Source organism: Aulostomus chinensis, chromosome 16 (genome assembly GCF_037954235.1).
Source record: "Aulostomus chinensis isolate RoL2024-O1b breed Wild chromosome 16, RoL_Achi_v1.0, whole genome shotgun sequence".
Lineage (NCBI taxonomy): Eukaryota > Metazoa > Chordata > Actinopteri > Syngnathiformes > Aulostomidae > Aulostomus > Aulostomus chinensis.
This window is the reverse complement of record NC_141335.1, coordinates 14,448,257-14,466,660: the sequence shown is the minus strand read 5'-3', so window position 1 is coordinate 14,466,660 and position 18,404 is coordinate 14,448,257. Positions and strand designations below refer to the sequence as shown.

Here is an 18,404-nt window from a genome sequence, read left to right as displayed (position 1 = left end):
GCTAAGCCAGAGTCAAATGTGCAGTGTCCTGCTCATCCTGAAAATGTAAAACAAGAATCACATGAAAAACAAGACTTAACAACAGAGTTTTTGTTTTTCACAATAAAGACAGCGGTCTATTTGATTAAGGTGAAAATTAGATGGCATCTGGGGTAAAGGTACAATTGCAGCAAACTAATTAATTCAATATGAAGGATGTGTGTATCAATGCGTAACCTGAAGTTTCAAATGATAGTGGTTTGATTTGATTACCAATCACACACTGACACTCAAGCTAAATATATATAAATAACTTTAAAAAGGATCCTTCATGTCGGCTGTCACAACACCAAGTCCATTAATACAAAGCCCCTGGCACTGTAATGACAGGGCAGTGATAAACTATAGCCTATGACAATAAGCCTCAAACAACAGCTGATCCCTTCAGACAGGTGACTGTCAAGATGGATCACCAGCTCACCTGTAAAAAGCTTGAGGTCTGTGGGTTCCATTTCTCCTCTGGTCTCCCATGCCATGTGTTGAGGATACTTAAACATACCTAATTAACAAATAGACATAACATGCAATTATACACGAGTTTAGAAATCGGTATCAGCCACACAAAGTGACAGCCAAACATTCCTTACATTGGTAGGTCTGGGATCATTGGGGCTAACTCTTTCCAATTTATATACTCAGATTTCATAAATCCATAAAGCAATCTGTTCCTTAATCAAGTCATACTATGTAGGCTGTATTCAAATATCCACCGATGAAACACTTTTAAAGCTCGCTAAATAACATGCCACGCTGTGTAGGACAATGATTTAAAAGATGACTTAAATAAGCAGATTTTGCAAAATACCATTTTATTTATATGTCTATCCCAGTCTAGAATGGGGGTACATCACACAAAGCATTCTGTCTGTTGGCCAGTGAAAAATTAGGTAAAACAAATCATTGCTAATCGTTGCTAAGTCAAGGATATAGCAATGGTGCCCTTGGAAAATAAAACTGTAGAAAACAATGTTACATACCAAAAGTTATTAACAAAAGAATCAGAGCAAGTTAACAGATTTTCATTGAGTAGGCTGCTGCTAACTTGCAAGTTGGAGGTGTTTAACTTAGTGAAAGGACTTTGAAAGTGGCAGAAGGCAGAAATCGGAGAGGGCGAAGAATATTGGATGAACTATTGCGAAACTACCATGTTTAAATGTACAAGTGGTAAACCAGGCTAACGGGAACTCAAAAATGAGCATCTAATGGGACTTGGTGTATGGCTCCATGCACTGTTACAAATGGATGATAAGCTTTACAATTAACTAATTTGTTTTTGGTCTTATTTGGCTTCAAATACTCATCCCTAATTTGCACTGGTCAGAACTATTTCCAGCATCTATTTGCCTGTTTCAATTTAGCATCTGCTTCAGATTACTGTAATAATGAGATTGGAACATGTTGAATGGCCCAAAACTGAACAAGACCTAGACCAACAAGGATGTCCAACTGAATACTGACAACATGATGCTGCTACCTTTTCTTTCCTCCCTTTAATCATCCATCCCCCCATCAGATGGCTAAATGGCGGCTCACTCCCCCCCAGCTGTACCATTGATGTTGGAAGCCCCAGGTATTCCTAATAGCAGCTGTCTAGACCCATTATGGAAATACATGTGGACTGTCAGCAGCTGCCTAATGAGCTGCAGCAGATGGTGAGCTTCAGCACCTTGACCTCAACTCCTCAATGGAAAGAAGCCAGGTTCACAGTAGAAGGGGATGTCCACTTCCACATGTCAAGTTTCAATAAAGGCAGCCCATGTGACATTGAAGGAAAGGTCAATGAACAACGAGGTAGGTTATTTTCTAACCCTCATTACTGAATCAGAGGGACTGTTCTCGATTCCCTTCATACTTTACATAACCCAGCATACTTGTATTTTTAGAAGAACAATAACAGCTGCTCAGAAATGCAGAAAATTTGGAATTTTACAACAGCAAATTTTGGTCCTTTCCCCCACCCTTCCAAAAAAAAAAAAACCCCAAGCCCCACTAAAATGTGTTAAACCTAACTTGTATTTAGCAGTTACCATTTGCAATGTAACGCTTCACCTGGACTAGTTTCTCAATGTGCTGAAATGATTACTTCCTCATGTTCTTTACAAATGTACGTAACTGGATGAAAGACATGCAAAGACTAACAGCCATGTTCAACTCACTTTGCCGTCATTGTAGAGGTTAGGGTTAAAGCGAACACTGTGGCCCCCGGTGGTCTCCAGGTTAACCAGCGGCGGTGAGTTGGGATAGTCTTGAGGAAAATACACATCAAACTCAAAGCAGCCGTTAGCATACGGAGTGTCGGCTGGGCCTGTGATGAGAACCTGTAGATGTAAAATAAAAAAGGAGAATTAATTTAAGAAAGGTGGACACACTGTTAACAGGAAATATGAATAAATGAAAAGTAAACAGCAATATATTGATAGAAAAATGGTGTTTCTACACTCAGGCTTTTCCACTGTCCCAACAATGTAATTAACAATGAGGCTAAATGCTGAAATTAGCGGAGAGAAAGGGACCAGTTCTATCTTTAGCAGTTGTGGTATTTGATGTAAAATCCAATTTATAGCCTTTCTAAAGAGAGTCATTCATTCATCATAGAAAAACATGAACTTTAACAAAAACCTGCAAACATAATGTAGCTCCGGAAGAGTAAGATGCAGATGACATACTGACTGTGACATGTAACAAATCACCAAAGATTGACTTTGTACTAAGAATTGTGTCTTAGTACACAAAGCATTCAGTATAATCAGTGATATAAAACTGTTTTATGCTGCCCTGTGTTGTGGAGTGGTGTCAGTCAATGACAGCCACATCAACAGGCTGCGACGACAGCAGCCGAGCTCAGCGTTTCCCTGAGGATGGAGGTGCACTCCACAGCCTCACTCTGCTAGGAGCTTTCTGTGTGTTCTGCCACTTCCGTTTGATGGAATCCTATCCAAACAATATGAAATGTTAATATCTCTGTGGAACTGGCAGTTTTTGCATGTCACAGTGTCCCTGGATGAGCCAATCAATGCCAACCAATGTGTACATCTGTACTGGTATGACTAGCTCACCGCAGTGTCAAATCAAAAAGACCCCAAGTGCTAAACAGTCTTTGGAAAATGTGCAGCGTTTCACCTTAACCAGGATACGCAATGATTTGGAAGCTGAAACAGATTAAGGGGCAACAGCCTCTCAAGACTTGTATTAAAAGTCTCACTACAGCCAAAGAACACTTCTATTGACATCTAGAGGTGCTAAGTGAAAGACAACTGGACTTCCTTGGCTCCACTCCAAATGGCATTTTCAATTGCTCAGACAACACAACCCGAGCATGACTCATAACAGGTGAGCCAACTTTTCACCGAGGTCCAAAAATAAAGGAAGGGTGATAGTCTGGTAGTTCATGTGAGAGGAATGACTCATATGAAGTCCATTTATATAGCACATTTCATACAACAGGCATAAACTCAATCCGAAGTCCACAGTGTTTGGAGCACATTGAACGGTGAGTGACGACTGTCAACACAAACGCAGCATTGTGTATTCACACTTAATCAGAGACTTCAAAATATTTCACAGAATTAGGAGCATACTACCAGCCTCTCCTGTACCCAAACGCACCCTGCACAATAGCTTTTTGTGCAATGGGAGCAGGAAGTCAAGAGGAAGGATGGTGAAGGGGGGGTTCATGGCATCCAGCGGGGCCTATTGAGGCTGTACAAGATGTATTTCTAGGACAAAGAGTGAAATCTTTTTTTGTTTGTTTTTTTGTTTCCTATTTGCAAATATCCTGACCCTTCTCTAAACCAGGTCCTCAGCAGAGTTTGGAGCACTGAGGGCAGTGAGTACTATTTTCCAAAAAACACGAGGACTCAATACTTTTATTGCACATCTCATCAAAGCTGAGCTGAGTCACAGTGGCTCGGCTGAACTCATGCACAGAATTAATGCATCGAATGAAGACGTGAGGTCCAAAGATTACTGACCTCTTCACCTGAGCTGCTTGAAACTTTCTGCTGATGCTGCTGTGTAGATGATACGCTTGAAAATAATACATTTTGTATGTATGTTTGAACATTTGGCAGAAAAGACAGGCCTGATCTGATCTGATCCCTATCCTGTGCCAATACAGATGTAGTTTACTTATCTGATATTGGACTGACGTGACTGAGCCACCTGTGGACCCAGATTTGATGACAATGTTGTGCCCATAACTTTAGACAAGAGATGGGATACTGGGGTCGCAATGTTGGAATTAACACTGACATTATTGAAAGACTGGATATTGGAATGATGACCCTGAACCATGAACCCCCATAAACTCACCATAACTTAGCATAAGATGTTCATGTAAGAAACAGTGAGGTAATGTAAGAATTTAATGCATTCATGTTCATTTTTTGCCCTTTAAATAATACGGTTTAAGCAACGTTGTTTACTACAGCCTCATGATGCAAGCCTAAAAAAATAATTCCACAACCATAACAAAAGCATTAATAATCACAAAACAAGACCTTGTGGAATCAGCCTTGGTACTGGTGGATGTGCGTCGTGATCAGGACTGGAAAAATGAGGATTAGTGAATCTCTACTATAGATATTTAGAGTAAAATGCAACAGTACAAATAGCACAGCCAAGATCTCCCCATATGACGGAGTCCTGATGCAACTTCTGTTATGATTCACAATCTATCAAGATGAGCTAATCCTCCACAGAGCAGACAGAGAAGACTCACTACTTACAAGTAACAAATCATGGTACGATTATGCTGAGGGAGTCTCTAAGCTCTTCTACCTGCTCTGGGACTTCACGACACTTGTAACTGTTGCAGTTTATGTAACCCCCAGTAATGGAAAAAGGCTATGAATGAAAAGTAATCAACAAACAGGTCAGGTAGGTTTTTTTTCTCACTAGATGTGCAAGTATTTGTGTATTTTGAAAGTCTCAGATTTGTGTTGAGTACATAAATTCTATTGCCATTTTCCTTTTCCTTAGTTATTTCCATAATTGTGCATCTGCCAGGTGAGGATTTAATAACAAACTATGCTGTCTCACTGATGTTCATAGGCAGTGACATGTTTATGTGTTTCCATTTCCATTCTGACTTTGTTGTTTGTATGCCGCTGCCTTCATTTTTTAAGGGAACTGAGCAGAGTACGATTTTGACATTTAGCAAAAGAGATTAATCCACTCGTGGGATGAGAGCAATTTATTAAATGTCACTGGGGGAATGAGTAAGAGCTGTCAATGACAGGTCGTATGGTCAGACCAGTCATAGACAACACAGTACATAACATCCTTACGGCAGACACGAGTGTTTATCCAGTCTTACTCAGTTCTCGAAACGCTGGTGCATCTCTGTACAAATCCACAAGTCAAAACATGTTGGGAATGTTTGAGTTGTTTGGTGTTGTGCCATCTCAAGAGTTCCTTTTGTGATGTCAGGCCAAACATAATTAATGTGAAGCTGAAGTGGTTCTTTACCTTCATGATGTCCAGTCTCTCCTCATCACAGCGGACAAAGACACTAGATGAAGAGGACAGAGGCAGAGAGGTGGACAGGGTGACAGCCTCCTGGGCCAGGCGGCGGGATCTGGCTGCGCTGTTTGTGTCACTGGCATTCTTCACCTGAGACATGTAGTGGTAGTTGACCTTGAACATCAGTTTCCCATCCTCATCCTCTGATACCATTTCAAAGGTGTCTGGATAGAGAGGAAATCAGGAGAGTTAAATTTATTGTCCTGTGGTAACCAGGATTTTAACCATTTAAGGTATCTGACAATGCAACAAAAATATTATCTGTATCCGTTCAAAAAGCCAATTTAATTACATAAAAATATTAAGGATTGACTTGACCTTCATGTTCAAAGGAATATAACTTTGAGAAAACTCAATTCAGTTTTAGTTTGTATTGTAATTAAGTCACAAAGTTGATTAATACTGTTTAATTTTCCTTCATCACATTCAGCTGTCTTTTGGGCCATACGAAGCGGTCATACATTGTCACAGACTCATGATTTTAAATTTTAACGGGTTACACGACTTTCAACTGTGCTGGTCTAAAAGATCTCTTCAAAACTCATTACAGTTTTTGCACAGTTCCTGCTTAAGGTTGAGAGGGTTTTGAGACAGTTTCTGCTTCATTGATGGGTGTGTATCGTCACCCATGACAACCATTGGCCTGAGACTTCAAAGGCTTCATTTTTCTGCCTTTGGCTAAATGACCACTTGAGGCAGCAAAACTTCACCAACACAATCTCTCAGTTCCAATCAAGATCTTGGACTAACAAGGTGACACTGAACATATAAGAACTTACTACCTCTAAATGTATAGTACAGTAAGCATAGCACAATGTCACGTCCTGTTCTTTAGTATGCTAATTTCAAGGCTTTGTTTATTTGATGTAAGAAACACAACCTCACACCATTACCACTACCATCAGCATGCCTTAGTATTGGCATGTTCATGCTAATTTTGCACATTTTGTTTTTGGAACTAGAGTAATGACTTCACCCTGAGCATTACCATGAGCATGCTAACTACCATTAGCTGAGCATTGATGATGTCTGGCCGGTGTGCCAGGTCTCAGGCCCATTCAGAATTTCCCAAGGGGAAATTTTCTAGTCCAAGTTAAATTGCCGTCTAACTTTTTTTTTAAAGACCTTAAACAAAAATTTCAATCTACATTTCTGTGGCCACACAAAAAAAGTGTAGTGGTAGAAAAAAAAAAAATTGACACTGAGTGAAGACCTTTCTTTCAAGGTGGCCACATTTGCTTCCTCCTCATGGGATGTAAAGACAAAAGATGTTGGCACTCAGAAATAAAAACTCCATGGACACACAGAACCACAGGTGAAAATGAGCTGAACCTAAATCTGGTGGGTACAATTCAGTAAATTGCATCATTCATGTTTTTTTTTTTTGTTTTTGTTTTTTTTAATTGTACATGGTCACTTACAAATAAAAAGAAGAGGGGGGAAAATAATCCTAAAGGGATCTGAAAAGTCACTAACTAGTACAAACAGCAACGATAAGTCAGCAACAGTGGTCATAAATAAGGTGCTCAGTTACGAAGACATACTTCCTCTGACAAAGATTCTTGTAAGAGTAAGTCTCGCGTTTGGCCATCATCCATTTCTATGCTGTCTGCACAATGAAATAACGCTGTATACAGCCAAGTCACTTGCAATTACTTCAAACATCAAGCTGCTTAAAAAATCAATTGCAACACAGCAAAAGCAGTGTAATTAGTCTTGACATAGCTTAATAGAGAGTGATGGACAAGACAAAAGGGATAGGCGGAATGGGAACACAGCCTGAGTCTGCTTCCTTGAGGTTTCTAACATTAGAGCATTACGGATCATTACAGACAGGACAGACTTATACATATGTCCCTGTGTAATGTCTGGAAAACCAAAAAAACACACTCCAAAGGGCAACAAACTACTAAATGTACATATATAAACATGCACTAACACACCCACATGATCACGAGTAAAAATAGAAACTTACCAAACTGCAGCTTCTTCATTGCAGCTACATATTTTTCCTCCAGAGAGCGCAGGATGGACAGGGGTTTAGGCCGGCTTGACACCTTCCTTGATGATTCCACTAGCCTCCTCTCTGGTAAAGAGATAGGGTTTGGGGCAGGGAGCAGAAATAATAAAGATGAGAGTTAAAAAAAAAAAAAAAAAAAAGAATGCAGGATTGGAACATTGTAAGAGTAGCAGTGAAGCAGTAAAGTCTTCCCTTGAGTTCGTCCTGCACAGGCTGCAGCCTGCCACAGGGCTGATGAACAGAAAGGTCACATAAGACGGAAACTGGGGAAATCTTTGTCAAAGGTAAACGCTACAGAAGATGCTGATGAAACTATTTAGAGAAGCAGTACTAGAGCTGTGCATGCAATGTGACAAATGCTTCTAAACAAAACACAGCTTGGGTTTAATTTCACATGTCCGGCGACTGTATTTTCTTAGTTACAATAAGAGAGGGACAGGTATTTCACAAATTGTTTCAAATATGACAGCCAGAAATTGATACAAATTGATCATCAATGCATCATAATTACAAATCAATGTATTTAAGTTCTTCACTTAAAAAAACAAACATCTATTTACATCATCCTTATTTTCATTTTATTTTAAGCAATTTTTCCTCAGAAAGGATTCAATTACGCGGTGAATTCATATTATTTCAGAAAGTCAATAAGAAAGTCAACGGTGAATGTAATGTAATAGTTTCTAGTCAACTAAGAATGACTCTGTATACGAATACTGTAGGTGACTGCCACTTTCTGTACTCTGGATTCACAAACAAATAGTGCAGGGGGAAAAAAACAAATCCGTAAGTTCAACTCACCAATTTGTGAGTCATTAAAGGAGCGGTAGGCTCCCACATTTCTACGTACTTTTTATTATAATCCCTGAATTTTTCATGATTTCTCAATGGCGATCAATAAACTATGATGTTTTAAAAAGGATGCACTACAATCAATAATACATAAGGGATGCGAGGCCACATTTACCTCCACCTAGTGCTGTGCGATATTACGATATATATTGTAGTACGATATAAAAGTGTCTACCATACGATAGAGCCCTTCATCGTTTATATCGGAATTTTAACGCGTAACACGTAACTCGTCACGTTACACATGTTTAAAATGACACGTTGTATGAATAAAAGCTAATGTAATTGCAGCAACACTACCGTACTTCGCGGTAGCATTTTTACGTCACTCGCAACGTTTACGACACTGACAGCGGAGCTGCCGCATGATCGCAGAGCTGGCGCATGAGCTCTGAGTTGCCATGGCCACAAACAAAAACAACATGGCGGAGACGGAGAAGTTGGCGGTGCAGAGCGTGGTCAGCGTGGTGGAGACAGAAGAAACAGAGCCCGAGGAGGAACTGGTGCCAAAAAAAGGGAACCGGAGTTCTGTTGTTTGGACGTGGTTTGGATTCAAAAAGACTGACACGGACCAGACGACGGTAATAAGCAGGACATGCCGCCAACAAGTCGCAACTAGTGGTTCAAACACGTCGAATCTTTTCTACCACTTCCACCACTGCACTTTATTTTATTACTTACTGATTGCACGAGATATTCTTATTTCTGAATGGTATTTGTCCACTGGATATTTGCGTTTTATTTATTTTTTAATTCATTTTTTATTCATTTTATTTTTTATTGTATTTTACATATAAAATATGTGTTACATATTACTAATAAATAAAAGGAATAAAGATAAGAGAAATTTCCATTCATTTCATACATAATTTTAAGAAAAAATACTATATCGGGATATATATCGTTATCGGGATATAAAATTACCTATATCGGGATATAAAGTTTTGCCCATATCGCACAGCACTAACTCCACCCAATCAAAACCTATTACCAGTTAGATTGGTTGGAACCGTTTAGCTGTCCATCAACAGCCAAAGCCAGACTGCACCTGATTGGGCAGCTTCGCTGTCCGTCAAAAGGCTGAGACCAGGAAGCTTGAAGCTAATATCAACACCGTGTTGGATCGGTGTTTGGTAAGCAGCGTCAAGGAGGAAGAACATGGAGCCAGAAGAAAACACAGCAAAAAGAAAAAGGCCTTTTGTAAAACTAACAATAGATAAGAGAAAGTCTGATAAAAGGCTCGGTGCAACACGAGTGATTATTGGGGATTTATTTGCCTGCTGGAGGAGTCTAAAAGAATTGAAAGGTTTAACTACGATTCATGATGGCCAAAACAGTTAAAGTAAGATAAGATAGATTTTACTGATTCCACATCAGGGAAATATACTTTTTCTACCACTACACTACAGTTGCATAGCCGAGACTGGTAGACAAGTGTGGGGTGGATAAGTGGCACGCACCATACAAAAAGAGAAACAAAACGCAATATAAATATAAAAATATACAATATAAATCTATATACAGATAATTGAAATATAAAGAACTAGGACGCTGTAAAAAATATGCACAGTATATACAAACCAGTAGATAAATATGAATACATATGAATGACAATATTGCTCTCAGCACATTTATGTTTGTTGAAAAGCATCGGTGGATGAACTACGCTATTGGACTCCTACAATCTTCCATTTCCAAGCTTTTCCTGAGCCGTTCATGGTCTCGCTCAGTCTTCATTGACAAGCAACTGATACTGACTATAGATATGGTTGAAAACTATCATTCCCATATAAAGAAGGAAATTTCACCCATCTACCATAAACACATCTATAGGACACCACAAAAACCTTATGAGCTGTGGCAATAGGTGCGCAACAGGACTGATATTATTTATTTGGCCAGTTAGCACAGCTGTATTGATGCTTCCAACCTCCTCAATCAATACTGTCCTCCTCATGTCTCCTCTCACAGAGATTTCTTCAAGCATCTGGACTAATTAAATGATTATACATCTGTCAAGGTCTTCATGTTGTAAGCACAACATTGAACAAGTCTGTATGATGTGTGATCCTGAGGCCTTTATCATATGGATTTCTTCATGGGAAGTCATGCGACATTGATCTTTATCTGTACCCCTCCCCTTACATACGCACACTTTCACCATGTCTAATGGCCAGGGCTCCACCTAAGTGATCAGTTCCATGGCCATTTATGGTGATGGAGCATAACATTCCTCTGGAGGGAGCTAGAAGAAATGGGTGGGTGGGGGATAATTAATATTGTGTACTGCATAGCAAAAAGGTGATGGTGGAGAGGGAATGTCTCATCATGTGGTGGATATTTCATTGATGAGCTGCTTTCTTAAAGTGAATCATTTGTTCTTTATTCATCCATGTAAAAAAAAACAAAAAAAAAAACAGGTTAAGATGTGTTTTCTGGCCTTTTTAATTTTCAAAAATGTAAATACTTTGTGACAGCTTGGAAGGACAGTCCATTTTCTCCACAAAACTTACAATAGTGGAGACTCAGAATGAATATAAAGGGTTTTGGAACAACTGTGATTGGAGTCATGACAGCCCATCATAAACAACAAGAGTGACAGATGTCACCATTAAATGGATTTTTTTTTCCAGAGGCAACAGCAGAATGTTAAACTTCGAGCACCATTTTAATTGAAAAGAAGCAAACGCCAATCTGCAGCAAGTGTAACATTAAGAATGCTATTGTTATTCTTGTTTTCACTGATACTCATTCGGGCATGTGCGGTCATAGAAACTCTGCAGAGATCACAACTTGACATGTAGAAAGAGTAATGTTGTTTTTACACCAAATAGAAGCAAATTTGTCATGTAATGAGACTACATTCGGTCCATCGGTGAGAACATTCTCCCACCATTGACAATCTGCTGAGTCAGAAAATGGCAGACAGGCTGATTATTGCTCCATAAACTGATTTGTCACCCACCATAAAAAATAAGAAGGGGCTAATAGTTGCAATGGTCCCGCACCCTGAGCTAGCATGTTCAATCGTTACTCTAAATTATTTTCTAACGGCTACAAGTCAGCAGGGGGACGGTGAAGGCTGACCACCTACTGACATACAACACGGTAACGCTGGAAGACTAGCTGTCCCTGCTGGTTTTTTACATTTACAAAAACCTCTGAAAAACATTCAAGTAGGCTTTATCCAGATAAAAGGACCGCTGATTTCAGGTTTAAACACCTACATCCTTGTCTGAAAGATTCATAATATGTGCGTACACAGTAGTTGCAGTATGGCAATAGTATTGTTCTTTATTTTTCCAGAGGAGAGTACTTGGCAGGTTCCCACTCTTGAGGGGCAAACACCAATGATTCTGTGTTCGCTTTTTGGTGTGAACATAACTTAACAGTAATGACAACATGGGAGTTTTTGTGTGTTTTAATCAAACTCTTCAGCAATGGTGAAGTCTGTGTAAGACTTACTGCTCAGTGGAATATAACTTCATTACCACCGACCTTGCAAAAGTCTGCCTGCAGTTTTTGTTTTTTTTGTTTTTTTGTAGTCAATCTGGGGAACAATCTTTCTGATCAGAACAGCCTAACAATTCGTTCAAAAATAGTCTGTTCTTCCAGATCTCAGTTCAACCTCCAAAATCTCTCTTGATTACATTTCACACCTTCAGGAGTCAGTGTATTCATAAGTACAGAAATAAAATTATTGTTGAACACCCAATTAAAGAATTTCCGATGTTTACATATTTAGGATTGCCAAATGTTTGCACAACCACATTTTTGCTGTCTTCAATTGATGTCATTAAAGTAACCCTCCATTAATGTTAGGCAATAAGAATTTGACTTGTAGTGTGGGACAACTTGACTTTCCAGTGTCTGATGTTGTGTGATGTTGTGTTGAAGGGACTGTAAAGATTAGACTGTTGGACTGCAGCAAAGAGGAAATGGAACTTTTCGACAATCTTAACTGGTACTCACAGATGAGGGAGTAAGTGTGTGAGAAAAAAAGTAACAAATAACAGTGTGCAACAATGCAAAAGAAAAAAGAAAAATCCTTGATGAGTACCAACATCGAGCAGAGACACTAAGACTTTGTTGCATGAATGTTTTTTGTTCGCATGAAACAAGGTTTGCTTTGGACATCATGGGTTTTGAACCTACAGTCCTCAGGCTAACATTTCAAACAAAAGAGAAGAAGGACTGTGAAATTTGCTGGTAAAGGTTTTATCCGTGAGGACACACGTGTGGTTCACATACCTTGGTTTGCCTGCCGTAGGCTGGTCGTAGCAGCATAGACTATCTCAGCTGTCCTCTGGATGTCAGGCACGAGTAGAGTCAAACCCTCAGGCTCTGGATCAGAGCTATCAGTCTTTACCACACCTTTGCTTTTATCTTTCTTTGATCTGCAACACAAACATGCACACACATATACATACAGCCGTATTGTAACATTGGGTGCAGTTAGATGACTTTGAATCTCGGAAATATCATCTGTGTATTATGTAAACAGGTAAAACCAGTTACTCAGCATAAAGGTACAGTGCATGCATTCCAAAGACAGTACTGTGGGATGCACTTGAAGAAAAGTGGTACATGTGACAATACATACAAAGACATGTATAGATTTGTCCATCCCCAGATTTTTTTCACTATATGCTGTGGTTATAATGTATATTTCTGGATTCATCAGTGGTGGACAATAGAACAACAGTTAAGGACTGCTTGCACCCACTGCTCAAGCATAATTAATGATAGAAACATCGTAAACTAAAATAATTTTAGATCACCTGAAAGTGATAAAGGTCATCCCTTGAGGTGATCTGAAATGTTGTGTCATAGCATTAACACGGCACTGCTGTCTCACTGACTGATCAGGAACTAAAAGCTTTTCTTCTTGTGGCACCTTAAATGAACTGTGCTGCCACAGGATGGCTGCTGCAACATTAATGAAAAATATTTTCTAAAAATACCACCAGATACATCATTCATAACTATAACATGTATGTATGCTGTATGTGTAGACATAAACCTGAGAACTGCTGTTGTGAAGAAGCTTACAGGCTGTGCATGAGGGAGATGGGCTTGCAGCAGTCTTGCCTCTTCACTTATATGTAGTGAGTGTGTGTGTTTGTGTGGGAGACCTTTAAGAAAACACATAACATATATATGGACATGCATTGAATCTATGTGTCCTTCATGCCTCTCGGGGTTCAGTCACATCACCCGAAAAGCATTTCACTACCATGTGTGAACGTGGCTCCAGATGTGAAGATTCCTACTGCAGCACTATTGCAGAGAGGAGGAGAGATAATGTCACTGGAGTGGTGAGGTCATCACTGAATCCAAGCGTTATATTACTCGCATGTTTTAACTCAAAGGATAAGCTAATGAATGTGTATCTGAGGTGGGAAGGGCTATTAACTGAGATATTGATTAAATTAGTATCTAAAATATCATTTATAGTCTCTTTGACAGAGGAGCGATTGAATCCAAGAACTGATGTTTCGGGTTCAAAATTATTACGTTGATAAGTTTCAATGACTGCACTGACATGAATGAAAGTGTATGAAAGTATGATGTGGAAGGAGAGTGACTCCTGAAATTGATGTGATCCTCTACAGCAGCGGTCGGCAATAGGCGGACAGCGGTCTGTATCCGGACCCAATAGACGTCACCTCTGGACCCAGACAAATTATAATAAATAAATAATAATAATGAATAAAAAGTTGTGACCAAGCGATTTTAACAGCTTACGTTTCTTAAAAAAACGTTAAACACACTAAATAAACTGTACATTTACAGTAGACTATCTTTTTGTTTCAATATTATAATACCAGTAACGTTAGCTGATGCCTGCGCTATGCAGCATGAGCTGTCAAAGCTGCAAGCTCTGTGGGACTGGTGCGCGCTCGCACTGCAGACTTAACGCTGCGATTGACAGAAGGACCAAACGCGCGTTAGTTGAGAGGGGGAAGATTCATTCAGTTCATGGTTCAAGAGAAGGATGGCGTGCTCAAAGAGCAGAAAGGTAGACAGTGAGAACCGAACATTTAAAGACTAGTGCACGGATTCGTATATGTTTATTCTGCCTCCACGCAACACTAACCCCGTGGGTCCGACATGCTCTGAGACCGTGGGACTTGTCAAAAGTAGTTCAGCATTTTATCTTAAAGGAGCATAGGTCTTCCATCAAGCTCTCAGGTTTTTATTTTGTATTGTTATGAGCAGCTGAATAGCAAAATGCTTACTTGAAACAGAAAAGGATATTGTCACATGTTTAATGTTAATGTAGAAATGACTGATAATTGTTGGGGTATTATTGAATGCACTTTGATACTACGTGGCCCCCTGCTGGACAGTATGTTTAAGTTTTATGTGGAAAAAAACCAGACGATAAATACTGTTGAAATATTATTGAAATGTAGGCTGCTTCATTCGATCTGAAAGTACACTGTTGACAAAACAGACACTGCCACAACTAGCTTAAAGTCTACTTACATTGGCTAAATACGCCACTGAATCATAATGCACACCTTGACTGCTGGCTAACATGCAGGCTTAGGCCTATCAGTGAAATCATTGGTCATAAAAAAATTGCAATAGACCTTTCAGACTTTTTTTTTAAAATTGGACCCATTAGAATTTTAATTGAATACCCCTGATCTACAGAGTTGATGTATCACTCAGTTGAAATGAAAGAGACACTGTCCATTTATGCTACCACGAGGACCATCTCCTCCCCGCACACGCGCACACTGACACACACACACTTTGACAAGTACAAGTACAGACACTGGTTTGCAGATATACACAAACCACAAAGCAGCCAAGTTTAATTTTGGCTCATCACCAAATTACTCACAGAATTAAAATTAAATGGTGAAAGCTGATATGACGCACCACCAGTGACGTTTGTCAATTTAATAGGCCAAAGTGATTGTCAGTGAAGCCAGTGCTAAAATTTAAGGGAGTGCAGGCTGAGTTTTTTCTGCAAGGCTTGGTTAATGATCATTTGTGTCTGGGTGTGGCGGATTTGTGTCATTTTTCAACCTCAGTGTTTAAAGTCAATCACTTGCTGCTGCAACCAAATCATTTTTCACATCCACACACTCACTAATTTCCCTACATATGCTGCAGAAATGCTGCACTGTCGAGCCCAGCTGTCTTAAAGCACAGCAGCACTGCAGCACTAGTTTGATTCTGGTCATTAGCAATGGCTCAAGACATCTCACCCTGTAAGTATTTTGTAACATTTGGCTTTTCCCCCCTTTTTTAAAACTTGAGAAACCAAAAATTTTCTATTGAATGTGTGAGTTACGCAGACAGTCTGACCTCAGGCGATTGGTGTACGTGTCCACGCAAGTCTTCATCTTAGCCAGCAGCATCCCAACAGAGGTCTGTCCCTCAGAGTGTTCTTCATCCTCCTCTTCCTCATCCTGCCCTGGGTCTCCAGTCAAAGGCAGCAACAGAGGAACGAGAGATGTACAGGTGGAGATGGCCCTCAGCAGCTCCAGTAATGCACGGTACAGGGGCACATGCCGTGCCATATCCAGAACTGCAATGGGACAATATGGTAAATGTATAGAGAACTGTGCAGCAACACAGAAAGTAACAGTCTATATATTAAGAATTCAATGCAGCCATTGGTGGCAAGAACACAAAATCCATTCCATTAGTAAATATCTTCCAGCCACTAAAAGGCAGCATTGAGCACACTGCTTCTGAGTAACACAAAGACATTTATTTCAAACTTTGATATTACATGTAATTTGTAATGTAATGCCTACTAATGTACTGAATGTTATTGTATTGCAGACAGCATAGAGAAGAAAGTAATCGCATACAATAGTAACTGCAACTGTCTCTGAATCCACTATGTAGCAGTCTGAAGAGATTGACATTCTTGTTCATACTAATTTATGGGACTAATCAGCAGCAGAAATAAACTGAGAGATCGTGATGTGTAGGATGACCAGATGTCCTGATTTATACAGGACTGCACAGCATGTTCAACCCAAATCCTGCAAACTGAGATGATGTTCCACATTTTGTTTGGCTGAAGTTTTCAGAAGCCAGGACAAGCACATATCTAAAAACTAGCTTTTAGTGGCAAGGAAGCAGTGAGGGCTGTCACCACAGGGTCACCACTGAGGTGTTATCAAACAGTAGTACAGGCTTATGGCATGATATGGACCAACCAGATGATTTGACAAAACAAAGGACCACAAATATAATTCATCATTATCAATCTGGTCTTGGGAGCTCAGAGAAAAGTGTATGATCAAAGTTGGCTTATGGAAAAGTCAAACAGAGCAAAGTGTTGAATGTCAGCAGGTAGCATTTGTGCATGCAGTTGTAAAACAGAAATAAGATGTGAATGAAGTCAGGGCTGAAAGGATGGAATCAGCACGGTTTATACATTTTGCAGGAGCTGGAGATGTGATGGAAATGAAGTTGAGTATAGAACAGCCAGTGGTTTCATGAGGAAACAGAATTATATGACCCCGAACTAAATTCATGACAGTTGAAATAAGAGTTGAGTAAAGAGGTGTACCTGTTGAGAAAAGGGGGCAAGATTTACAAGAAGCTCTTGAAAATGATGAAATGTGACAGACTGGGAAAATATGAAAAGTGTCCTGATCAAGAGTAGAAGAAATGAAGAGGGGACTATAAAGGGGGCAGAAAAAAAAGAACAACATATCTCCCCACTGGTATTGGGGAGATATGTTGCGAGCGTGTGAATGCTCGACTGTGACAGTCAATGGTCTACCTCAGTCCTTTCAAAATCTACAAACCAAATCTGACAGCTCCTATTTCTCAACATCAACTGAGGCCTAAAATAACAGGATGTAGATGGCCCTGCAGCCTGAGTCAGATGGAGACGTATGCTAAATAAAGGTTCAGACTTGGCAGCAAAAATTCTCGTCAAATGAGTAATTAAATTAAAAAAAAACAAAGAAAAAAGAAAAATGTTTCTTTCTGAAGCCAATTTTGATGAAGATTACCAGATGTGAGGGAAGAAAAAAAATATATAAAGATGTTTATTAGGTGATCAGTGACCAATGGCACACAATTAAAAGTAAGGCTTTAAACAATAACAATTTGAGGTGATCTGCATGGCGGTTGCTATGCTGCAACTCTAAATTTAGTTTACTACGAATCACGTGATATACCATGGTTTGTGTGTACACAAAGAATCTGTCATGTGTTCTCATTTGAGAAGACAATTGAGTGTCAAAACATCTGTCTGTGTTTTAGCGCCGATCAAACACCTAAAACTACTGTGTGCTGCGCACCAGTAAAAAAAAGTGCCATATCATAACCACTGAAAACAGCAGCATACAGAAAAAAGTCGCACGAATACACTTGTTCTGTGAAGGATTACAGTTGGTCATTTATCATGAGTAACATACTGCCTTATCCACTACTACTGAAGTGGAGTTTGGCTTAACAGCTTTGATGGAAATGTCAATCATTTGAAGTGCCAATTCAGTGATAAAGGAACAACAATGTCGTTTAAAAAAAAAAGCTGGAATTTCAGATGATTAAATACATTAGGGTTTATACTTTCGTGACATTGTTATCTGTCCAAAAAAAAAAAAATCTTCCAGTCAATTCAACAGTTCAAGATATTCCATCATGAGCCAAAGTGATGGACTGAATTAAAAACCTTAGGGGAGAGTGGCTACTATTAAAGTGTAGTAGCCACTCAAGTAAAAGACTCTGTGTTGGATTAATTTCAGCCATTATTGGTCAGACTAATGAAGCAGCACTCATATAGAAGACAATCAAATACAAGGGTCTGTTGAGACACAAGGGCGCATCAGAGGGCTGGCCATACATCCCATATAATTTTCTTAGAGGGACGGTCCAGGATGCGCAGGGGTACTTCTTCCGTTTCTTTGCCTTTTAAGTGCCAGCCTAAAAAGAAATATAACAGATCTTGTTTGTGGCTCCAAAGCTGTTTTACATTTAT

General features: G+C 39.5%; 1 protein-coding gene across 5 annotated transcripts in view; it reads right to left on the bottom strand.

The window, feature by feature from the left end:
* Window positions 1-18,404, bottom strand: part of birc6 (baculoviral IAP repeat containing 6) — a 118,215-nt gene that overhangs the window by 14,078 nt on the left and 85,733 nt on the right. For all 5 annotated transcript variants that reach the window (XM_086179546.1, XM_086179549.1, XM_086179548.1 and 2 more), the window contains exons 65-70: window positions 15,761-15,983; window positions 12,686-12,831; window positions 7,538-7,648; window positions 5,509-5,726; window positions 2,196-2,357; window positions 461-538 (exon numbers count right to left, since the gene is read on the bottom strand). In XM_086179546.1, coding sequence (XP_086035672.1) covers window positions 461-538; window positions 2,196-2,357; window positions 5,509-5,726; window positions 7,538-7,648; window positions 12,686-12,831; window positions 15,761-15,983 — 938 coding nt within the window. The remainder of the gene's footprint in view (window positions 1-460; window positions 539-2,195; window positions 2,358-5,508; window positions 5,727-7,537; window positions 7,649-12,685; window positions 12,832-15,760; window positions 15,984-18,404) is intronic.